This window comes from Panthera pardus, unplaced genomic scaffold (genome assembly GCF_024362965.1).
Source record: "Panthera pardus isolate Hobbes unplaced genomic scaffold, ASM2436296v1 HiC_scaffold_1, whole genome shotgun sequence".
NCBI classification, from domain to species: Eukaryota; Metazoa; Chordata; class Mammalia; order Carnivora; family Felidae; genus Panthera; species Panthera pardus.
Window position 1 is genome coordinate 48,859,239 of NW_026526654.1, and position 26,044 is coordinate 48,885,282.

At 36.1% G+C, this 26,044-nt stretch overlaps 1 protein-coding gene across 12 annotated transcripts in view; it reads left to right on the top strand.

Moving 5' to 3' along the window:
• Nucleotides 1-326: 326 nt before the first annotated feature.
• Nucleotides 327-26,044, top strand: part of PCDH9 (protocadherin 9) — a 919,043-nt gene continuing 893,325 nt past the window's right edge. For 10 of the 12 annotated variants that reach the window (XM_019415579.2, XM_019415582.2, XM_019415580.2 and 7 more), the window contains exons 1-2: nucleotides 328-903; nucleotides 2,112-5,282. In XM_019415579.2, coding sequence (XP_019271124.1) covers nucleotides 2,247-5,282 — 3,036 coding nt within the window. In that variant the 5' untranslated portion in view covers nucleotides 328-903; nucleotides 2,112-2,246. Of the gene's footprint in view, nucleotides 904-2,111; nucleotides 5,283-17,089; nucleotides 18,225-26,044 lie in introns of those variants that run through there. The other 2 variants (XM_019415587.2, XM_019415589.2) reach the window with 2 other exon arrangements.

Below are 26,044 nucleotides of genomic sequence, written 5' to 3' on the forward strand. Positions count from 1 at the left end.
GAGCAAACCGAAGGGCGGCTCACGCTGCGAGAGCTGCCTCAGCGCCGGCCTGGGGAGCAGCGGCACTTCCCTCCGGGCCGAACCCTGCTGGGCATGCTCAGTGCGCCTCCTGGAGCCCGGCTCTCCCGGGGCCAGGATCAGTTCTCCGGGTTTTCGCGGCTGCCGAGGGGGCGCTGAGGAGGGGAGGCTGGGAGACAGTCAGCGCCTTGTTCCTCGCCCCCTCCCTCGTGCCTGGCTGCAGCCGCCCGCACCGCAAGATGCGGGCCAATCAGGGGCCGGAGGCGGGGCTCTGGCAGTCACGCCCTCCCTCTGGGCTTATTGAGAGTTATATCAAGAAATTCAGTTCAGAGAGGAGAGAGGAGAGGGAGAAGGAGAGAGGGGCAGAGGAGAAGGGAGAGAGGGAGAGCATGCAAGACAGGAAGGAGCGCCTTAGAGTCTCTGAAGCACGAAAGAGATAACCGATTAGGAATTTTTCGGGCAACTGTCATCCCGGAGAGCAGCCAGAGAATCACCATCACCCCAACTCTGACGTTTCCTACCAGAAGTTAGACTTAAGCAGTATTGACATCGGAGGGAAATGGTATGCCTGATGCTGTGGAAAATACCCCTGAGCTGAAGAAGTGCAACTGGATGTTGTGTGTGTGTTAAATACCAGAAGAGCCCAGACCCCGTGGTAATAGAGACGAAAATGTGAAGAGAATGACTAACGACAAATCTGTGAATTTGTTCTCTGGAGTTGCTAATTTGCCAGCCCGAAGCAACACAATTCACAAGGAGGAAACGTTTTGCTGCTTCTGATTTCTCCCCAAACTGGTGCTACCAGATGCATGGCTTTCTATGTGTTGGAACAAATCATTCCTAACTGCAGCATACCGGGAAAGGGGAAAGGTTGAGGCAACTAACGTAAGTGTAAAGTTTCGCATGCACAATTGTAAATTTTGTGTTTAGATATGTCCTCAGTGTGGACGAGGGATGTTTGTAATTGGGTAGACGGTTGGGGCAGAGCTCACCTACTAGGCTGTATCTGCATCCCTACCTGCATCACTCTGCTGGAACTAATCGCGGGCATCAGCTACCGTACAGCCTAATGCAGATAAGATTAGAGCCTGGGAACTGACCAGTTCTACTCAAGTAGGTAGCTGCCTGGAGCCTTGCACCCATTTAAATTGCAGTTAGGGGAGCATCTAAGCAGAAGCCTTTTTACCTGCGTTACTGGGTTGCAGTATTTATGTGTGGCAGATGTTACTCATATTATAACCAGGGATCAGGGTTAAGAAACTGCATTTTTTCCTCTTTTATGTTCAGTAGAAAATATTGTGCTGTTACATGGAAATGTTAGCTGCGTTTTACTTCCATCTCCACACTCTCTTCCACATCTAGGATGAGGAATCTTGTATTATACATTTTTAAAAGTTTTAGTGTGTTTCTTAATCCAAATGGGGATAATTTGGCAATATGGAGAAATGAGAGCAAGGTCTGGGTAGGAAATTTGAAGTGTTGGTATCGTGCTCTTAAGCAATGAGGCTGTGTAGTGGCCGGTGACTATTGCTTTTGATGCTGCAGCAGCATGTCCGGGTGCTTGTTTCCCAGTAAGATTGTATTAGAAGGCAGTTGAGGAACTGGGAGGAAAGAAGAGATAGTCTTTTTAGAGGAAAGAGGTGACTCAGTGTAGCAGAGAAGAAAACATCACATTTGACATGTGACAAAGCAATTAGCAGGAACCATAGCTAAATACTTGGTGTTTTTCACTTGCACCTAAAAAAACTAAGGGAGGTGGGTTAGAAGCCAGGAGGCGGGTAAGACAGGGGGAGGGGAAGAGGAGAACAAGAATGCATGTTTTGAATTAAACAGTGTCCTGAAAAACAGTGTGGGTGAATTCAGGTAAAAATAGCAGCTGTCCTTAATTCAAAAGTAGATTAATTTCATTCTCTCCTGGCAAATGCAACAAGCAGTGGATATTTAGTGTTTTCATCCACAGAGTTAACTTGCAAACAGTGGCAGAGCAAACTGCCATGTTTACTAATGTGCAGTGGAAAATGTGTTGTGATATTTCATGACTGTGTGTTTTTGTTTACTGAAGAATAATATTGTCTATACGATTGTGTTGACAGTGGCTGTCTCCAAATAAGCGATGAGATGTAATGCATCCTCCAGTCCATGCACGCTTCCTCTTGCAATTCGTGCATCATTCCTCAGTGGAAACCTTTAAACCCTAAAATCCAGGAAAAGAAAATAAATACATTATCATGGACCTGAGGGATTTTTACCTGTTGGCTGCTCTGATTGCCTGTTTAAGGCTGGATTCCGCAATAGCTCAAGAACTTATTTACACTATTAGAGAGGAATTGCCTGAAAATGTGCCCATAGGAAACATACCAAAGGATCTGAACATTTCTCACATCAATGCTGCCACAGGGACCAGTGCCAGCCTTGTCTACAGACTGGTTTCTAAAGCTGGGGATGCCCCTTTGGTGAAAGTATCCAGTAGCACTGGGGAAATTTTCACAACCTCCAATAGAATAGACAGAGAAAAACTCTGTGCTGGAGCCTCTTATGCTGAGGAGAATGAGTGTTTCTTTGAACTTGAGGTAGTGATCCTCCCCAATGATTTTTTCAGGCTGATCAAAATAAAAATAATTGTCAAGGATACCAATGATAATGCCCCCATGTTTCCATCCCCTGTCATCAATATTTCCATTCCAGAAAACACTTTGATCAACAGCCGCTTTCCAATTCCATCAGCAACAGATCCTGACACAGGCTTCAATGGTGTACAGCATTATGAATTGTTAAATGGGCAGAGTGTTTTTGGACTGGATATCGTGGAAACTCCGGAGGGAGAGAAGTGGCCGCAATTGATTGTTCAGCAAAACTTGGACAGAGAACAGAAAGATACCTATGTGATGAAAATCAAAGTAGAGGATGGAGGCACTCCACAGAAATCCAGCACGGCCATACTGCAGGTCACAGTAAGTGATGTAAATGACAACAGGCCAGTGTTTAAAGAGGGTCAAGTGGAGGTGCATATTCCAGAGAATGCTCCTGTGGGCACCTCTGTAATTCAGCTCCATGCCACTGATGCAGATATAGGCAGTAATGCTGAAATCCGGTACATTTTTGGTGCCCAGGTCGCCCCTGCAACCAAAAGGCTCTTTGCTTTAAATAATACTACTGGGCTGATTACAGTTCAGAGGTCCCTAGATCGAGAGGAGACAGCCATTCACAAAGTGACAGTGCTGGCTAGTGATGGCAGCTCCACTCCTGCTCGAGCAACGGTTACCATCAATGTCACTGATGTAAATGATAACCCTCCTAACATAGACCTCAGGTACATTATAAGTCCCATCAATGGCACAGTGTATTTATCTGAGAAAGATCCTGTCAATACAAAGATTGCCCTAATTACAGTTTCAGATAAGGACACAGATGTGAATGGCAAAGTGATCTGTTTTATTGAAAGAGAGGTCCCATTTCATTTGAAGGCAGTATACGATAACCAATATTTGTTAGAGACCTCCTCTTTGTTGGACTATGAGGGCACCAAAGAATTCAGCTTTAAAATTGTTGCCTCTGATTCTGGGAAACCCAGTTTAAATCAGACTGCCCTGGTAAGGGTTAAGCTTGAGGACGAAAATGACAACCCACCAATTTTCAACCAGCCTGTAATTGAGCTGTCAGTTTCTGAAAACAACCGACGTGGGTTATACTTAACAACTATTAGTGCCACAGATGAAGACAGTGGGAAAAATGCGGACATTGTTTATCAGCTTGGACCGAATGCCTCCTTCTTTGATTTGGACCGAAAGACAGGAGTTTTGACAGCCTCCAGAGTCTTTGACAGAGAAGAACAGGAGCGGTTCATTTTTACAGTAACTGCCAGGGACAATGGAACCCCTCCCCTCCAAAGCCAAGCGGCCGTGATAGTTACTGTTCTGGATGAGAATGACAATAGCCCCAAGTTTACTCATAATCATTTTCAATTTTTTGTGTCTGAGAATCTGCCAAAGTATAGTACTGTGGGGGTAATCACAGTGACAGATGCAGATGCTGGAGAGAATAAAGCTGTGACTCTCTCCATTCTAAATGACAATGATAATTTTGTGCTGGATCCCTATTCTGGAGTCATAAAGTCAAATGTCTCATTTGATAGAGAGCAGCAGAGTTCCTACACTTTTGATGTCAAAGCCACTGATGGAGGACAACCACCTCGTTCCTCCACTGCAAAAGTAACTATCAATGTCATGGATGTCAATGACAATAGCCCAGTTGTCATTTCTCCACCTTCCAACACTTCTTTTAAGTTGGTACCCCTCTCAGCCATTCCTGGCTCTGTGGTAGCAGAAGTTTTTGCAGTGGATATCGACACTGGGATGAACGCCGAACTGAAGTATACAATTGTGAGTGGGAACAACAAAGGCTTGTTTCGGATCGATCCAGTAACAGGTAACATCACTCTGGAAGAGAAGCCAGCACCTACTGATGTGGGCTTGCACCGTTTGGTGGTCAATATAAGTGACCTGGGATACCCTAAGTCTTTGCACACACTCGTGCTTGTTTTTCTTTACGTTAATGACACCGCTGGGAATGCCTCCTATATCTATGACTTGATTCGCAGGACTATGGAGACCCCACTGGATAGGAACATAGGGGACAGTAGCCAACCCTATCAAAATGAGGACTATCTCACCATCATGATTGCCATCGTCGCAGGGGCCATGGTGGTCATAGTGGTGATCTTCGTCACTGTCCTGGTGCGATGTCGCCATGCATCGAGGTTCAAAGCAGCTCAGAGGAGCAAGCAAGGTGCTGAGTGGATGTCCCCAAACCAGGAGAACAAACAAAACAAGAAAAAGAAAAGGAAGAAAAGAAAGTCTCCCAAGAGCTCTCTTTTGAACTTTGTTACAATTGAAGAGTCCAAACCTGACGATGCAGTTCACGAACCTATCAATGGGACAATAAGTCTGCCCGCTGAGCTGGAGGAGCAAAGTATAGGAAGATTTGACTGGGGCCCAGCCCCTCCAACAACCTTCAAGCCTAACAGCCCTGACCTGGCCAAGCACTACAAATCTGCTTCTCCACAGCCTGCTTTTCATCTTAAACCAGACACTCCGGTTTCCGTGAAAAAGCATCACGTGATTCAGGAACTCCCTTTGGACAACACCTTTGTCGGGGGTTGTGACACCCTCTCCAAACGCTCTTCCACTAGTTCAGATCACTTCAGTGCCTCAGAGTGCAGTTCCCAAGGAGGCTTCAAGACAAAGGGCCCCTTACACACCAGACAGGTAAACGAGCACTTTTACTGGTCTATAAGTACTGCATACAAGTGCCCAGTCAACCAGTATTAACGTGCCAGTGTGTCTCTTGTTTTGGTCTAACTTTAGCTTAGTTACAAAGAGGGAAAAAAAAAACTTGACCCCTTTTTTTATTCCTCTGGGGCTCAGTCAAGAATTTTTAGAACAGCTTTGAAATTTCTGAGTTCTGAGAATTATTTAACTTCCCAGTTTCCTTCAAATGACAAAAGATGAAAAGAGGAAATAATTCCAAAATGTCCCAAGATAATGTTTGCTGAAGAAGAAAACCTGTCCTGTTATGCCAAATTCTGCTCCTGGGGTTTCCAAATTGACTGCTTCAAGATTTTTACGTTACCTTTTGATCTAAAAAGTCACCTTCAAATCCCAAGTTTTAAATGACGTTTGAAGGTGTCGCTATAATTATTTTGGAGCTGTGGTTGCTAAAGGGGTTAATTTTTTTTTAGTCTCTAAACAAGATAGTAGTTTATTAAATGTACATCAGCCGTGAAGCACATGATTGTTGATAGATTGCAACGAAGCCATATAGGAAGCCTTCTCTTTGATTTCAGATGATTTCATTGTAATATAGTACATTGGGTATTGAATAGAAGGTTGGCAAATTGTCCGTAATGGCCAAAGTACTCTTTCAAGAAAAAAAAAAAAAAAATAGAAGGAATGCTTTCTCCCTGATATAACCAATTTATACAGAAAAGAATGAATCCATTGTAAATATTCTCCCATCTTAGTAATGCATAAGTGATCTGTCATAACTCATTTTAAACTGTGAAATATGCCATATGAAGAGGGATTAAGAGGCTGAGAAACTCATATTTCAACCAAATCCAGAATTAGTTTTTCTTAGGTCTAATAATTCCTTGTTAATAAAGATTTAAATGCAGTGCTGTCTAATTTATTTCACTGGTGCTTGTCTATTGCCATGAAATTTGAGTGTCAGTAATAGCCTGTAGATGGCACTAGGGTATCATGTCGCTTGTGCTGGCCAGGCGCCCATCCCGCAGTAGCAAGGAAAGGGGGGAGGGAAGGATCAAGCTGGTACTACAGCCAAAGATACCTTTTATTTAATGATAGTTGCTCTGGAGCAACTAGCATTTCAATTCATTTGGTTGCTCTTTTGTGATTAGCTCTCACCACACCAACTTTCTAGGATTTCGTAATCTGAGTTCTACCCTTGTTGGTACTGAGTCCCCCTGTGGTGATGGCCCATCTGAATTTGTTCAAAATAAGGAACGTATAGATTTCAGAAAATCAAGGAAAGCAAAAATAAATTTGCAGGACAGTATTGACAATTGTTGATCAGTGTGTGAAAACTCAAGAGTTTTTCCTTTTTTTATGTGGGACGTGGGGTGAGATAGAATGTTTTATTGAAACTCTATTTCCCTCTTACCATCTAGTGTTTATTGCTCTGGAATGACTTTAAGGTTTTGTGGTAATAAGATATTCATAAAAGTAATTTTGACAGTGAATCACATAGATATTCCCAGACCAGTAAGCATAATGTCTATCTGTGATTATTCAACTAAAATCTCTACTTCTTAATGTAAAAGATTAGATATCTAGAGCATTTTAAAAGTACATATACTTAAAGCTTGAAGGCACAGAATGAGAGGAATTAAAATAAGTCCGTGTCAGAATTCTAGAGGAGCATATGAAGTTATCTGATAGAAGTTGAAGTTGGGAAGACTTATTTTTATGTTAACTTCATCAGCTTTTTAAGAGAGGTTGTTTTAAAATGTAGAAGATTTCTGAGCTTAGTAAAGGTTTGTGAAAGTTGGTAAATAAGATAGTTAATCATGCTAAGTAATTTTTGAAACTAATGGACTTAATGGATTTAATGGACTTAAATATGAAGGTACTATTAATGAAAAGAGAGAAAACGGCTTTTTTATTTACTTTTTAGGTGAAGGTCACTCACAATATGCTGATATTTTATGATTTGCATACTCTCTTGAAAAAAGCAAGCATGATTTGAACTTTTCATACAAAATCTGAAATTTGTTTTCCAAAGAAACATTCTGATATTCTTCCAACATCATCTTTCTTTTCATGTAAATGTGGTGTGGATTAGCATTGACGCACGGGCCCACTTTTTCTGACTTCTCCACAAAACTTGAAACTCTATGTAGTACAGTGACATAAATGTTAAGTGCATTTCAGCAAATTATGGAAAAGATATTTTGTTTAGGCTTAGTCATAAGAACATTTGTATGATGTAATCTTTAAAATAGGATGCTGACTAATTCTCTAACTGGAACTAAAGTGCATTTTAGACATTCCTTGAGACCATGTGTTACTGTGCAGTTCTCATTGTAGTCATTTGGATGTTCAGACATAGCTGTAATTCACTATTATGCTGAAAAGCTATTGAAATGGCTTTGCTTATACCTTTTAGAAATTTTCACGCCGAGAAAGAAAAATTGCAGGGTTGGAGAAAAGGAATATTGGAAGTAAGGAGAAGTGTTGGTGATAGCAATATGTACAATTTTAGTGTAAGAGGCATATTTTCTATGAATGAAGAACATAAATTATATACGATCCTTTTAGGTTTTTTTTTTTTTTTAACTGAACTACATGAGTGTTATCTGAAGAAGTTCTAGTTAAGCTAAAATAAAAGTTCTATTTTTAGCTCCTTCTCTTCAACTAGTTGCTTTTATACAGAATATGCTCCTGAAGCTACACAATTTTGAAAAAAGTAGGGTTTATCACAACAAAAGCTTTCAAAGGAATTTATAAACATATAATGTGTGAAGATTTTTAGTTGAGTGGGCACAGAGTGCTGTGAACAGGAATACCTTTTTCACTTAATGGTGCTAGTTGATGTGTGAGTAAAATGCAAGATTCTTGAGTAAAGGGCTACCAAATTTAAATATCATTCATTTGTGTTGTCGATACAACGAAAACATAATGTCTGACTCCTCTGCCATCAGGGCATAAGTTCCTATTTTGTCTTTCATTCCCCTGCTGTTTTGCCTTGTGTGACCCTGCAAAGAATGTTGGAAACCATATTCCTCATCCACTCGATTTCATTGAGCTTTCATTTTCCTTGAACATAACAAATCTGTCACTGGATTTTCCACAAATTATTTTGCATGAATTTTCAGAAGTACCCTTATCATTCACAGATTGGGTGGAATTTCCGGTTTTTAAGAAAAGCAAGAGCATGTCTTGATATTTATTTATAAATAAGCAAAGTTCACTGTTATAGGTTTAAGAGGATGGCAAGATAATCAATTCCAGTAGGGCTTACAGTGATAAAGCTCATTGGTGTATTTTTCTAAAAGGAAAATATATTCTTAGTGGATGTGATTTTTAAAATGTGATATTAAGTTCTCAAACTTTAAGGTGTCTCAGAATGATCCGGAGGGTTTCTTAAAACATGGACCCCACTCCCAGATGTTCTGATTCAGTACCATTGGGGTCAAGCCTGAAAGTTTCCATTGCTGACGAGATCCTAGTCATGTTGATGCTGTTAGTCCAGAGACCATACTTTGAGAACCACTGCCTCAGCATATTGGAATAAGAAACGTCAGGTCTTTTCCCTTTCAGATTATCATTTCCAGAGTACCTGTTTGTACACAGCCCAGCTCTCACTCAGCTCACTTATTGACAGCCTTTTTATTGTGGCTGGAGGGGCTTTACAGTAAGCTGTTTATTGCTATTTCCCAACCTGGTTGACAGCACTTGGGGAATTAATTTTCTTGGCCCCAGTGTGCTTTTTGTGGGGGTATAAATGAAAATGTAAAAAAAAAAAAAAAAAAAAAAAAAGTGACCTATTTACATTTGACAACTTCTTCCAGTAATAAAACAATCTGTGAGAGTTACATTACAGTCTGGTTCTGGGTAAACAGTCATGTTTAATTTTCTAAATGAAATGCTTATTTTAGAGTTTAAGTATCCTGACTTCAACTGTTCACAATCGAGAGTATTTGCTCATATGTATATCTGTGTATGTATCGAAGAAATTAAACATTGAAAATGTGTGTGCATGCTATACTCAAGTGTATACATGTACTTTTACTACAGAAAGGGAATTGCTTCTATTCCCAGTCATTTAGAGATACCATACTACATTTATGATTATTTTTCATTTTTTAATAATCCCACTACAACCACTGAAGTGCTGTGTCACGTAAAATGCAGAAGACAGTCATAGAATTGCTATTTAGAACAGTGGGAAAATGCAATCGAAAGAAGTGAAGGCAGCAAATCTGAACTAATGTGAGGCTACTAAAAAAATGTGACGATACTTGAAACAAATGTTGCAGTATATCGTGACAGTTGAACACAGGTGGTATGTGGAGAAAAATTGCTCCCCAAGATGCAGAGTATATTTACAATGTTATCAGTTGCGATTTTTATTTCCACTCCTTCCCTTTGGCCAAGTGCCCTATGATCAAGAAGTCAGTTGTGAGGTAAAGGAAACCCAGACCCCTTGGATTGATTTAGGAATTTGAAATGAGAATGGGCCATCTATTCAAACTGGCTACCTTTCCTCTTGGATTTGTGATACAAATACTTGATTTTTTTTTCAACTTGATACAGCTAAGCTATAAAATTCAAGGTACATTTTAGCATTCATTGCTAATAACCTTGAGGAGAGTAAAAATAAAAGTTGCCACTGTATTAAGCATAGATGTGTCTTCTAATTACTGAATACGTGTTAACGTAGAGAAAACAATTTCAGTAGTTAAAAGACTATCTCCTAAATTTTACGATTATTTCTATATATAGAAACACTCTAAACTGATGTTCCCTTAGTTTCAAGTGAGTCATCCTTACGGTGTTATAGAAGAGGCTTTATATCACTAAAATTACCTTGCAAGTATTGTACTGGTAAGAATACGTGATATTCTTTGGGTATATGTATAGTCTTATTAAATATTTCAAGCTATAATGTATCTTCTCATAATAGCTCAAATTAAAATATACATGAAATAGTAAAATAGAATTTAGATTTAATGAAAAACCTCAAATCTAAAACCACATTTCCTCATAACCAATTGTGAATTAGCCTGACTCTTGAACTTTCATTTTTTATGTTGACTGACATATGTGAGATGTGCATAAACTATGCCCAAAATATTAGAAATGGTCTCTTAATGAATTATTTTTCATATCGCATTATTTTCTGTGACAGTACTGAGGTATGAAAGTGAGACCTGTAAATTATTTTCTCAGAAGCATTGTTTCCACAATTTTATTTTATTGTTCAGATTGTTTTGGTTTCTAATTTTTTTGGGAGGGGGTAGGTGGGAATGCAGAAATAGTCCAAATGCTAACTAACACCCACAGACGCCATGCTGGTCTAGCGGTACCAGACTGAGTGTTTATGGGATCGAGGGCCGTGTCAACTTTACTGCTCCTTTTTTAGCACTTTCTCGGTTTGACTTTGTCAGAGTTGAACTCTTAGCTTGCGTATTATTTCAGGCAAAAAAGAAAGTGAGTTTAGTGAATTGTTTACCACTTTCACTTAAAATCCCTGCAGTAAGCGTTCTCTGAATTTAGTGTGATGTTTTCTTGAAGGAGACCCTTTATTCAAACTAGTCTCTTGCTAATATTAACAAGTTAGTTAATATCTTATATAGTCAAGGTAGTTGGAAACTAAGAATTATTTAAAAATACACGGGTTTTTAAATTTTGGCTTTCTTGACAGCTGATTTTATGTTTAATAGATTTTCCAGAATTCTACATACCAGGGCCCTAAAATTTGTCATTTAAAAAAAAATATGACTCTAATCACAGGTCAGATATTAGTGAGAATTTGGGAATGCCAGGCAGCAGGGGGCTTGCTCTAAAGTTTTCAATATCTGGAAGCATAGGAGTTCAATAACTAATAATGCTAATGTGGTACATCCTTTGTATTAGTTAGGACCCCCTGAATCTGCATCAGATCAGGGAAAAAAATCCAAATGTTGTAGAAATAATATTTCTCATGTACATTAGGAGATAGGCTGTGCTGTTTAGGATTTCATCAGTTATTTCAGATAGCTGTTAAATCTGTCAAACATTTCATTTGGAAAGGAACACATGCTTTTTACCTTTGTTTGATACAAACCTATTGGGCTGTCAGTCATCAGAAACATAGAACAAGAAAGACATATTACTATGATTGACATTTTGGTTTTGATTTATATTCTTTTTTCCCTAAGCCAAGATTCATTAAAATGGAAGTTCATTAAGTAAGTTAAACAACTACCCTTCCTTAATGGTAAAGGGTGATGGCAGGAATAAAGTGGGAAAACAACCCATATTTACTCTCTCACTCACATTTTGTCCTCTAGACAGTTTGTATCCTATAGATAAGAATAGTACTGGAATTAGTAGAAATTTCTGAGCCATAATATGATTTTAAGGCATTCAGAACTTGAAGTCATTGATTAGGGATAGGTTTTTCCATACTTCTCTGTTATTTACATTATTTAAATATTTCCCCAATTTTAACAGTCCAATCGATTACTGGTCCATCAGCACATATCACATTTAAAATCAAGATGGACTTGGGACCATCTGTACAGTTGGGGGTGGTGAAGATATAAGCACAATTTGAGGGGCATATTTGATTAATTGTTTCTAGTCATGTTATACTCATTATTCCAGAATTTGTTAACAAGTGAACTTATCTTTTCTTAAAAGGATTCTATTACAGCCTCAGCATTCATTCATTTATATAGATTTTTAATTATGTGGGCTGCAAGGAGGTGGAAATTGGGTTGATTTTACCACGTTTGTATAATATATTTTAACATTCTTCCACAATTTGTCTTTCTATCTGGCCATCTCTGCATTTTAGTATTACCCTGCTTTGTTAATATCCACTCTCTGGCCTTTTTCAGTCTGTTAGCAGTTGATTAAGAAATACTCTAATCCCTTCCAGGATATTGAGAAACTAATGGATTGCAGAGTATTTGGGTCTTTAAGCTTCAATTGTAAATGGTATGAAGAATTGTCATTGAGCTGATATTTGCATATATCTCTCCCAGTGCTAGTTACTTTGCCTCCTTTTTGTCCTCGTAATCTTCAGCTTTCATTCTAAGGATATTTATTTTGGTCGGAAATAAGCACGCCAGTGATAAAAATTTGGGATTCACCTCCAAATGAATGCCATCACAGACAGGGAAATTCTGGCACATTTTGCATAGATCTGTATGAACACAGTGAACCCTTCATAAGCTCTTAGATTGCAGGAAATCGGTACTGAAAATTAAGTGGGGTTTTAAAGATTTGCAAAGTAGAGAGCTTTGTATAATGCTGGTATTGCAGGTGCCTATTAAATATGAAGTAAAGGCTTTGTAATACAACCAGCTAACACATTTCCCTCCACATTAGAGTGATTTATAGCCTAGAGAATTAGTCTTACCTATTTTTTCCAAAAGCAGAAACATTGGATGTGTCTGAAAGAATAAAAATCTCAAACACACGCCTTGGAATAGACAGATTTACTTTTTGATGAATCTAGTTATTCCAAGTGGACAGTGCAGGCCTGCTCACACTTACCTTTGGTACCTCCGATGCCCGTGATCTGGCTTTCAACTCTTCCTGAGAAGAAACTCTCAATTGTGTGTGTCGACTCTCCTCCAAAAGTAAATCAGATGAAAACCCTAGGTATCCATAAAACCATAGCATTACCATAATGAAGAGGGCTGGCTACTAAGTGAGTGCTTTGATCCTCATAGGAATTGATATTGAATCATTTCTCAAGCTATATTTTTAGAATTCATCCTTGCTCCATTTGTAAATAGTGTGTGTGTGTGTGTGTAGCACAGCATCTCATTCCAGACATACGTGTATTTCAATATGTTTACCTCATGACAGTGTTCAGTAAAATGCCTCGCAGTTCTTCAATACTTCACATGTTTGGCCCTGTTAGATATAAATCAGTGGAAAGAGCCATGTATATTTTTAAATGATTTTAGAAATCCTATATTTTTACCTACTAGAAAGAGCATATAATCCACGTGCAGTACACAGTAGGTATGGTGGACTTGCTGAGAATCTTCATAGATGATTGATTTTTAAAACAAAACTGTTTCTGTGCAAGACAATAGCAACCGCAATTCAGTGAATGAGGTTTTTTAAATTTTTTTCCTCTTTAAACAAACCTCAATATGGAGAAGAATGGAGACACAGAAGGATATATAAAATGAAACCCTTTCTTTTATAGGAAGAAAATGTCTTCTGCTGACAGTAGTTCCATAGTAGATCTTTTCTTTGAGGAAAAAAAAAAAAAAACCAGTGCTTTTTTGGATTCGGAGGATACAACCAATCTGTGCCTCTGTGTGATAGCAGCTGCACGCTGAGGACTTTCAAATACACAGCTACACAAGATTCTGCAGGAAACTTTTTGTAGAAGGTGCAAGTGACAAATGGAGACAAAATGGAGTGAGTTCTGAGTTGTGAGTTGATGCCCTCCTGTGTCATATATTCATGTCATTGAACCAATTTTCACATTGGAAACCTAGAATCACAATAGCCTTACCTCTGTTTGTCAGCTGTAAACACACCTGCACTGGCAACTTTTCTTTCCTCCATTTCTTATCATTCACTAGGTGGATTATATTCATTTATGTTACTTAATATACATCTGCTTTCTTAAATTTCTTAATAGATTTTAAAATACACAGATAAGTTTCTTGATATATATATATACATACATATATGTACGTACATATATACATATATATGTATACATATATATGGATATATGTATATATGTACATACATATATAGGTACATATATATGTATATATACATACATCCATATATATGTATATATACACATATATACACATACATCCATATATATGTGTATATATATGTATGTATACATATACATACATATACACATATATATACACATATATATATACATACATATATATATATATATATGTATGTATATATATATATTGCTCAAGAACATCCCTAAGGTATCACAATACCCACAGTGTGTCCTTTCTTCCTAGAAATAGAAAATATCTGTATTTTTTCCTTTGCAATTTTTAAAATTGAGTTTTTCTCACTGATACCATTTTCAAGGTGAAGATATAATGCTAAATTTAACTGTATGGATTAATGTTGCCATTCCTAATCTTCAAATTTCCAACATAAAAAAAGATGTCAAAAATTTTATAAAAATAAATTCTTTTTGCTGCAGAATTGAAATGAGTATCAAAATTACATTAAGTTGTAGTAAAAACAGACAGTCGTTAGGATATTTTAGTTTGACATGAGCTCATTCTTGGTCTTGACAGCAAAATCTTCTGCCAAGCAGTGATGGCAAAATATGTTGAATTCATTGATTGATTTTTAAACATGGTAATAATTAAGCAAAATCATTTTGACACCTAAAGTCTCTGTTTTAGACAATTAAATTCTGCTTTAGCTAAGGTTATTGACTTCTGGATGGTACTGAAAGCAACACTCCTCAGGGTTTAAACTATTCCTGTAGGACCATCTGTTATTGGCAAGGCTGTGCATCCTCTCCAGCCAAAGCAGTATCAACCCCAGTCGTATATTCAGGATTGTTCAAAACACGGCCCTGGTTCCTCATGATCCTTCAGTCTCAAGTGGTAATTCAGTTAAATCAAATACTGGTATATCATAATTTAAAACTTAATAATTAAGGAAACTGTAAGAAAGTTCTTTAGAGTAAGAGACTGAACCTTTCTTACCTTTGTAGTTCCAAGACCAAATCTACAATGCCTAAGAGTGAACTTAGTAGGCATTCAGCAAATATTGACTTAGCCTGAGAGATAAGCTGATAATGGAATCATACTTTATGTATGTATAACAGTTCCATTGATTTCATTCCTATAACCATATAAAGAAGACAATCCATTCTTTATGTAGAAACTGAGATTCAGAAAATGTTGTTTGTTTGTTTTTTTTCCCAAGTAACATGGCTAAAGCCAATGGCTTTTATTTCCAATCCAGAGCCCTGCCTTTACACTGGTATTTCTTCCTTATGTGTGGCCTACTTTTACTTGTAAAACACTATTTTTAGGCTATATATTAGTTTGAAACATTTTCTTCATTAGGGATATAATTTCACTGGAAAGGATTGCAACCCATTTATATATTAAAAAAATAAACAAATATATTACAGGGCAACTCAGTGTACCTAAAATTGTTCTTTACAGGTTACCTCTGAGTAAACCAACTCTAGATTATATTGAAATGTGGTAAGCATATGACACCCAAAGCACATCTGTATCCATTGCAGCTGTGACAGAGGGCAAAGGAATAAAGTATATGTGGAGAGTGAATGTTTGGTTTCAGCTGCTGTCCATATTTTCCTCTGTAACATCTTCGGCCTGATGACGAAAGCTCTAATTAGTTTGAAGAATTTTTTGTGGCTGAGGAGTCCTCGTGCTCTCCAATCTAAGAAATTATGATCTCCCTGACACCCTCCATTCATATTTCTGGAGGTCTAACTTATAGATGAGGAAGTATAGGCCTTCTTAGACTCTGCATTTTACCATTTTGATTTTTTAACAGTGAAGTACAATTAACACCTTTATATCATTTATCAGTGTCTTGACTCAATGATTTCAGCATGTAGGACAGAGAGAAGCAGAAAATTAGAAAGCTGCTGATTCTGAGGTACATAAATACTCTTCTGTCACATAAACAGATATCTCTGGTTTCCATTTTCTCCCTTATTCCACACCACTATGTTTGCCCATCATAACATTTTTTTTCTTAAATTGGGATATAATGGGAAAAGAAAGGGTAAACTAAATAAACAGGGTCAGATTCCTTTGCCTCCTTATCAAAAATTTGTACTTATACCTTTCAATACTTAGATTGAGTCATTACCTCTAAACATAATGATCAATAGATTTACTTTGTTATCTGCTTGATAGGGACAGGTGTTTTAGAGGGAAAAAAGTTGTCACATGAACGTTCCCTTAATAGACTTTTGAGTCATCTAGACATCACCCTAGAATCACGTATGAATTCTATAAAAAGAAGCAAAATAATAATTGAATAGTGACTAGAGCAGTGTCTAGCTACTATGTTAATTTTGGAAAGATAAATTTGGTGTCTAAAAGAACTCACAGGATAGTTTCTCAAGACTCAAATGGGCCTTTGAGACTATTTGGCCTATTTAATTCTTTTTCTAGATGAAAAAAACTGAGACCCAAGAAGTAATTTGATATTTGGCGTAGGAAAAATGACTCCATGAACTGCTACTTAGAAACTGTGACATTGGGCACATCATTTAAATGTACCAGTTCGTTCTTTCCTTGTCTGTAAAATGAGTGTAATCATGCCTAATCCATAAGGTTATCATGAGATTAAGTGAACGGGTACATGGATCCCTGTCAACGTCTGTTCCATGGTAGGCAGATACTTCAAAAAACCCCAAAAAACAAAACCCACCTGCTTTTCTCTTTTGTCTTCAAGGATACCAGTTTGCCATTGACAGAGGTGAAGATTGCACTTAATGCGTGTCCTCTTAGTTTTGTTCTTGGTGGTTTTTTGGAATATGAGTTTTATGTCTTTTTAATAAGCATGTCAGCTGTTAATCTGCTTTTGGTTATTTTTTTTTTTTTTGGATGTTTAGGATTTCTGAAAAGTTGGTCTTGTAACAGCATCTGAATAGTACAGACAGGATCCTATGTTTTCTTTTGAACTTAGTCCTTATTGTGCCACATTTATATAATTGCTTTATCTTTCATTTTGAGTATTTCGCCATTTTCATTCACATGTTGTATTTAAAATTATTCTGCTTTTAGCATTTGTTATTAATTCACTTCCCTGTTGATTACCCATAGGAACTCCACCCGTCTGGGGATTTTCACCTTATACATCACTCCTATTACAAAACAACATATAAGAGAGAGAATCTGTTTCACAGTCAGTACTTAACACAGCTGGAGCCATTTGAAACCTGCTGGGTTTTGCTTCCAATTATTCCATAGACTAGAAAGCATCTCCGTTGAAGTAGTGACATCCATGGTGTAATCAAACTAGTTAAAATGCCTTGGAGTATATGGGTCATATTTCTGGGATTCATCAAATGTAAGCCAGAAGCATAATAACCAATAGTTTTTTTTTCTTTCTTATTTTAAAATACCATATTCACTTATAAGTGAGTTTTTAATGTTTGAATATGCAAGTTTATAACATTTGAGTATATGGGTGACATAATATAAATGAGACCCAACAAATAAAAATATAACACAATATGATAGTATCTGAAAAAATACCTTTTCTTAATATACCAGAGGTCAAAATCATTGCTTTATGGTAGCTTAGCTGAAATCATCAAGACAAAGTTATTGATTTGGATTTGGAGCAGAATGTAGTGGGGATTTGTTACTAATTCAGTTAACTTGATCAACTAAATAAGTAGATATAGCCAATTTTTAGTTGGCCTCAATGTAACTAGGATTGTAGAAATTAAATTTTTAACTTCTTACTGACCTTTACTACTTTCTCGGTGTGATAAAATTATTTTTGTATTGGCCTTTTAGTTTAGTTCTAATTTTATATATAGACAGTGGCTAAGTAAGAAAAAATGACTTTAGAACAAGAACAATATGAAAACTTACTCCTTGTGCTTGGAAAAATGGAATCAAACAGATATAACATGATACACTGGTGTGATTTCCTTTAGACTACTGCTTGTTTTATACTAAGATGTAATATACTAAGATAGTGAACAGAGTGGGGATATAGTATGAATATTACCTTGAGTATCAAACGTCATGGAGTTGTAAGGATTATAGCATGGCATTATAGATGTTCAGTAAATTTTACTTAATGTCACCATAAGGACAAACATGGAAGTAATCAGGTAAAATGCAGGTAAATGGCAAGAATCAGGCTTCAAGGATTTAGATTCATTGCTTTTGTTAAAAAAAAAATTTAGTTTTCTCATGGCATCAAGCACATATAAATGTATACTAAACATGGCTAAATGTAAGTTAAGAGGGCCACCATTATGTGTTGTCCATCTCAGTGATAAACCTTTATTAACTCTTAGAATAGAGAGGTGATTGTACACCCCTGGAAGTATATATGAATTTCAGTTCAGATAATGACCAAACACTTATTCTATGAAGAAAATTATATTTCTTGTACTGCAATTCTCACATCTCTCCTTATGTAAACAGGGTCCACTTGATTTTCTCATCTAGCAATGTGAAGGATTTTTTCTGCCTGGAACCCCTACTTGGGTATAAGCCTGACAACCAGACAATATCCAGCCTTATCACCGGACTATTAAACCATATTACATTTTCCTTAAGGGATACTAAAATGTATTCCGGAATTAATATCCTATAGTTTTAAATGTATGCTTTTTTAAGAATATTTTTTATCTTAAAAATACATAACTATGATTTTTCTTGCCAAAGACCTCTACTGATATATACAAAAATTAATCTATATTTTTTTGTTAATTCTTTTATTCAACAGACATCTATTGTGTATCTTCAGTGGTCCTGAAACAGTGTTTGACAGTGGGAAGTTTTAAGAAAATAAGATATTTTATTTGCCTTAAAAGATTCCAGTGGGTTTTAAACACAATACTTTTTTTCTTGGAATTCCCTTACTTAAAATATGAGTTCTCTCTGTTTTAAATTGATGTCATCATTTCCGTGAAATATATTTTTTAAAGCCTTTTTTTTTTTTAAACTAGTGCTGGAGACTTGATCTTTCAGTAGGGTAATAAAATTCTAAGATCTATTACTTCAATTATAAGAATGCCACATTTAAATTTATTCTTTGGTTAATTTAGAGGGAAATACACTTTTTCATCCTTAAAATCACACTTCTTCCACAGGCAAAGGTGTTAATAAAATATAGTTGCAAGAAAACTTCATTTCTGTAACTCTGAGATTAGCATATTTGCCATATTAAAAATCACTTTAAAAACATGGCATACATTGATAATGTTGAGTAATAACCTAAGTTGAAGAAGACAGTGTTCTCTACAGATGGGGATCCACTTACACAGGGATCCATTTAGAAAAGGGTATTTTGAATCATGATATTCTGCAAAGCAGTGTTTCAACCTTCACCCTTTGAAAAGACATAAGCATAAGTGGAACATAGATGTTAAACTCTGGCCAGAATAAATGTTTGGTTTAATTGGCTTTTACCTCCAGATGGTTATGATTTGGGCAAGTCCATTTTCTTTATGAATATTTATCACAATATTTCAAGGAATCGATGCAATAAAATACTAAAAAATAGAGACCTTTATTATATATATATACATATATATACGTATATATATGTATATACATATACATATATATACGTATATATATATATTATTTCTTAAATTGAGAAACATTCATATCCTAAAAATTTGGTTTCCTTTAATCACAGAGGAAAATGCCATAATTGAGCTTTACATTTCAGGCAAGACAGACTATGTTATTTTTAACTGTAATCATTTCTCAAACTAATTTACATATGGATGATGTTTATATGAGCAGGTCATTTTGAAATTTTAACAGCATTTAAATAGAATTTTGGAGGTGGTTTTTTGAAAAATAGTGCACTTAATGCCTCACCTGCACTTTTTTGTGCAGACGTTTTTTAAGATAAATTTTTACTTCCAGCAAATGTACTATTTTAATTGCAGTTAGGCTTCAGTGATAACCATCAAGCTGGTGCCTAACTCCAGAAAGATCTTTCCAACTGTTCTGTGGATACTTAGGCAACTATCTCTAAGTAATTAGGATAATGTAAATGAGCTACAAAATTGAAACCTGGTAAAATATGATATACCTTAGAAATAAAATGTGTAATGGCACTTAAATATACTGATTAAAATATAAGCAATTTTGGGGGAAATAATAAATGTATTGCTATAACCCACCATATAACTAATGTAATCCATTTTCAGTGTGAAAATATGGACAGTTAGGTAAGCTAATTTCAAACCAAGAAACAGGATAGATTAAGCTTAGGATAACAGATACATTTAAACAAAGGTTGGTGTGGAAATCACGTGAGTGTTACTCTGTTGGCAGTAACTAATTTCCACACACAATTAGAAATGTGTCAATCTCATCGTTACAGTGATTGTTGACTTGGTGTTTTTACCCAGTTTTAATTTCTTATTATGATTTTTGGAAGTGACTATGCATTGCTTTACCAAAGAAAATGAACCAGTAGGGGTTATTAAAATAAATAGATTTTCCAATTTTCAAAACTTTGGTATTTCTTAGTAATTTTTGGCAATAGTCCTATCTATCCAAAACCACTTATACTTGGCTGAAGTTTCACTTAGCATCTTAAGAATTAGATTTTCTCATCTGAAAATTAGATCATTGGATTCAGCCTTTTTTTTTTCATTTTTATTAAAAATTGAACAATGTCTTTAATTAATAACTTAGTCATCCTTTTTGGCAGACTTACTCATACTACCCAACATCTGTCTGGCCTATTTCTTTTTATCATTTGATACATGTTCAAACAGTGCAAATCAATGTTGACATTGACTCATGAAAAACAATTACAAAATAAACCCTGTGGTTCAGTCTCTCCTGACAATGAACAATTTGCAATATCCCCATTGTATGATCTGTTGTCACTCTCTTGCCTTAGTGTTGATAACAGAGCACTGCCTTTATCTTCTTTGTCTCTGCCTGATTAATTTTTCCCTTCTGAACTAGAAAATTAACTTTTTCCTCCTAAATAAAAAAATCACAAAACAGAAGGACTCTAAAATCTGAAGCAGATTATTGGTGTTTATAATTTGATTAGAAAATTATCCACTTGAAATAGCACGTAGCTACCCTATTTTTGTCAGTAATATTACTCTGATTGTTTTTTTTTTTTTCTATAGTAAAGCATGAAGATGAATTTAGTACTTTAACTTTTGTGAATATTGGAGACACATAGTTTTGGGATAATGTGTAAATATAATTTTTGAAAAGTCAAACTGGTCATTTGGATTGCTGGTGTTTATTATCAGGATGTGTCTTAGAAAAGCTAATTAATGCTTGTTGTTTTCATTGGCAGCCTGTTCATTCAAAGACAAAATAGAGTTAAACTGAAGAAATAATGTAAATAATCAGAACTGTCAATCTGCTGAAGGAAAATCAAGTTTGGGATTAAAAGGACTGAATTGCAAATTAGCTGAAATAGCCCCCAAATATGCCACCTGAATGTCAAACAGCAAGTGCTATTTGCTTACAGGTACATAAATTGGAGCTATGTTTTGCCACAACAGAGCAGCCTACCGTATTCTCTCCAGAACAATGCAGAAACAGGGCCTTTCAGGATGGTTCTGAAACCTGGACAGTAGCCCAGGAGTGCTTATTTTTATATCTACTACCTCAGTGATTTCTGAACCATTTGCTTACATTTATCATGACTTACTGCACTGTGCTCTGTCATCTTATGAAAACTTCAGGAAAGAGCAATTCTATCAGGATTTTGGTGGAGGTACTACCAAAAACAAACAAACAAACAATTTTACACCGTAGGTGGATGGGTTTAGGAGTTGACAAAGACGGAGGAAGTACAGTTCTAGGAATGCCACATATTGGCCACAAGACACGTTTGTTTTTATTTTTCGTATTAAGCAACCTTATCCCACTGCTCACATCTTGAATGTGCAGCAAGAGAGATGCCTTTCTTAACCATATGACTATATGGACCTGATATTTTAAAAATATTCCTTCCATGGATATAAGGTCGTTTGGAAGTTATTTAAAATAAAACCCCCAAACTATTTAATGTTACTAATGCAGGCAGCAACAAATTATAAAGAATCTAAAAGTAATATAAAACAAAACAAAAAGCTGCATAGATTAGTGTCAAATGAGTACTCTATGATTTTTGCCTAAGAGGTGTCTTAGCTCTTTTGAGCAGTAATTGATGGAATGAGATATAAACAGTCACTGGCAAGGTGAGAAGCTGGACAGGCTAAGTCTTAAAATCCTGTGAGTTTAGGGACCGTTGTCAGTGTGAGCCATTCTGTGGACAATACAGTGAATCACAGCTATATGATTAATCAGATCAGTCCTCTATTCTAAAGTACAAAGAGAATGATGTGTTGGCATCTGATTTGGAATTGAATGCTTGTATACTAATGAATTTGTGTAGACTGTGTCCTCCAATGTTTTGCCTGGAAAAGAAATTCATTAGGAATTTGGACAAAAGCAACATGAGATAACCATAATAGAGCTGGAGTAACCTGTATCGAGGAAAAGCTAACATTAAGAAGAAGAATAAACTCCTTAATCCTAATAGTATTTATTGAGGTTGAAACTAATTATTGAGTACTTTAACATGACTAGTTATTGCTTTATTACTAAAAAAATATAAACACGCTTTAAGCATATATTAAAGTAACTGGTCAAAATAAACCACAGTAATTTCAGTGAAATAGCAAACAGTTTCACAGGAGAAATGGGGGGCATTTCGGGCTCTGAAAGAGATCACAATATTCACTTTAGCACCATTATCCCTTTGTTTCTAAAACGTAGTTTACAGTGCTTTGAAACTAGATTTCCAACACCAGACAATGATAATAGCCAACATTTACTTGAGAATTCACTGTGTGCCTGGCATTCTTCTCAACACTTTACATGTATTAACTACTTAAATAGGAACAGTGACCTTGTGAGTCAGGTACTATTATTAATATCTCTTTTATAGCTGAGACGAAGTTAAATGATTTGCTTAAGGTCACAGTTCCTGTAAGTGAAGAGTAGTCCAGGACTTGAACCCTCCCAGTGTTCTACCAGAGGCTTTGCTCGTAGTTGCTAGGCAATACTGCCTCTTGATTGCACTTTAAGTTAAAAAGATGAAATTGTGGTGCATCACCAAGAGTCAGTTGTGCCAGAAATAAATTCTTTGTATGAAGGCAAAAAAGGATAAAGTCTACTGTGTTTTGTTTTTAATTCCTTTCACATACGCATTTTGCCGTTGAGCACATGGCACGGTGATGCAACTGTACCAGGGGCTTGTGCACTTCTTTCCAGGTTGCAGTGAACCTTCACAGGCAGTAGGTAGGAAGAGTAGGAAGAGCATTTGTATCTTTTAGGCAGTAGGATTCTGAATGCTTTTCACAAACAGTGGATTTTAGCAATGAATTTAAAACATTCTGCTAAGCTCAAAATAGAACAAGAGTTTTTTGATTATCCTCTTTTTAAACTACTCATATCTGATAAGAAGGCATGGAAAAGAGGGGGAGGTCAAACCATAATGATAACAAAAAGATCTTTCTTCTCCCCGTAGACTAGAATGATGCCTTCTGACTTAAACAAAAAATTTTATTCCAGCCCCTGTTTCTGCATGGGTCAGAAATATCAACCGCCGTCCACCTCTGCACAAAGGAGCCAGCTAACATCAGCACGGGCCTTCTCCCAACCTATTTCTAATGTACTGAGGGAACACATCCTCGAGTCTATTTAGAAACATGCATATAAGTTATTGTTTATTCAATTTTAACCATTTTCTTGCTTAGGTTTTTCAGATTTATCACCCACAACCCCCAAAATTATCCATTAATTTTATATAGTTTGTTAAATATACCATCTTTCATTACTGGCTTAATACCTCCTTGCTTACAACTCTAACAATAGATGGTAAACACTTGTCAACCTCCTATTGGACTTTTAAGATCCCTCTGAAGTCTGAGAACTGGGGAGAATGATTTCAGCCCTATAGTCAAATAGAATTTCTTTATCATTGATTCTTATAAAGGATGCATTATGATAAATCTTCTAAGGAAGTTGCAGTTTTGAGGTTCATTTGAAGGTTAAAATGAAATACTGAGGTATTAGGCATACACAGCTTCCCTTATTCCATTTGGCAAAGGAAATCGATTCTGGGTACAACATGCTAAACTTTCTGTCCATTGTGTCCAGTGCATGTGGATCATTGAGTAGCTTTCATGAATGCTATTTTTATTTAGAACATAAATACTGTCACATTCCCAAAGAATACAAAAATTAGCTCTTTGAAAAAGTTTGATATGAGACAAGCAGATTGACTTATCCTTTTAAAACCCTATAGTTTTGAAACTTGCATCACTTACATTATGATTTTGTGGCCTCAGTTATTATTTAAGGTTTAGTATGATTTGGGGGCAGCAGGTTTTTCTTGATGACCCTTACTAATAAGCTTTAATTGGCAGAAAATTTTCAATTACTCTAATTAAAGAGCAGAATTGAACATGTTGACCAAAGATTCCATGTTGCTAATTAGAAAACAAGAGGCTGGTAAGGGCATACTTTTAGATCAACCATTGGTGTAAGAAACTTAAGTTTATTTGTTAATTTGTCAGTGAACTAGAGTGGCAAGATTTCTTTAAATTATTAAGGTGAGATATTGGAAAAACATAATTCTCAGATGTGAACTCAAAGGCATACAGGCAGGTTACTTTGAACTCAATAACATGTAAGGATAGAAATCAATTTGTGGTAGGGCTGTGAGGAATGATTTTTGTATGTCTGTTTAAAGAGTCATTTTTAGAGAAGTAATCTTTTTTTTTTTAAATTACAGTTTTTTGATGTAACTCATGTTCAATGAGACCAAACATAAAAGCAAACACTTTTAGTCATCTCTATTTATCAGGTTTAGGTAGAAGACTGCCAGACTGTTTTGGTTTTACAATAGGTTACAGTCTTATGATAAAGTTCCAAAATGGGGTTTGGAAACTATAATCCTGGCGTGCAGACATGAATATAGTGGTTTAACATAATGTGTTGCTTTAGCTTTCTAGAAGACTTAAAATATGGTTGGAGTTCTTCTGTATTTAGAAACTAAACAGACAAGGCCTTGTGAGAAACTAAATTAATTTTGCATTGACATTCTGGGTGTTGGTGATAATTTGTAGTAACATTATGCCTATTGGTTAGGATTGTGAATCAGAAGCTCCATCCAAATGGACATTACAAGAGCCAAATTTAATAGTCTTACTATCGGAAATTTCTGCCTTAGGGAGAGCAGAGGCTCTCCAGCATGTACTTTGTTTTCTGCCTCCATAATTATGTATTAATATACATCAACTCTTGGAAGTTGAGGAAGGACATGAGAGGAATGATGGAACTGGACAACATTATAGTAGTGGAGTAAAAGTTCTGTAGTGGCTTTTCTGCAGGGATGTAGTAGAAAAGGCACAAGGACACCAATTCCTAGCCTTTGCACATTCAGAATTTCAAGAAAACGAATAAAAAGAAAAGTGGAAAACAGTTATGTAACTTAAGCTGATGCGTTTTTGCTCATCAAATAATTTTTCACAAGTATCAAGAATTGATTCAACAAAGAGGCCTGATAGTCTATGTATTGTATGCTTTTGTGCTTTTAATTACAACCACTTTTATCTCTTAAAAATATTCACTGGAAAGGTATGCTTAGCCTGACCGTAATAAGAAAACTAGATACAATGATTGTGTGCATCTATATAACCATATACATATTGCTGTATGAATTGTCTGAAGTGAAAAGATTTTTCCATACCTTACCAAAAGTTTTAATAAAAATATTTTAACTATAATCTATTGAAGGCTTCCTTCAGCTCTTTTTTCAGCTACAAACTTATCTATGATAGTGGTAGAATTATGGCAATATACTGTTGACCCTTTAACAACATGGGTTTGAACTGGCTCAGATCCACTTACATGTGGATTTTTTTTTTTTTTACCAGATACAGTACAGTAAACTTCTTTCCTCTTATTTTCTTAACAGTTTCTTTTCTGTAGCCCTTATTGTAATAATATGGTATATAATACATAGACAACATATGTGTTAAT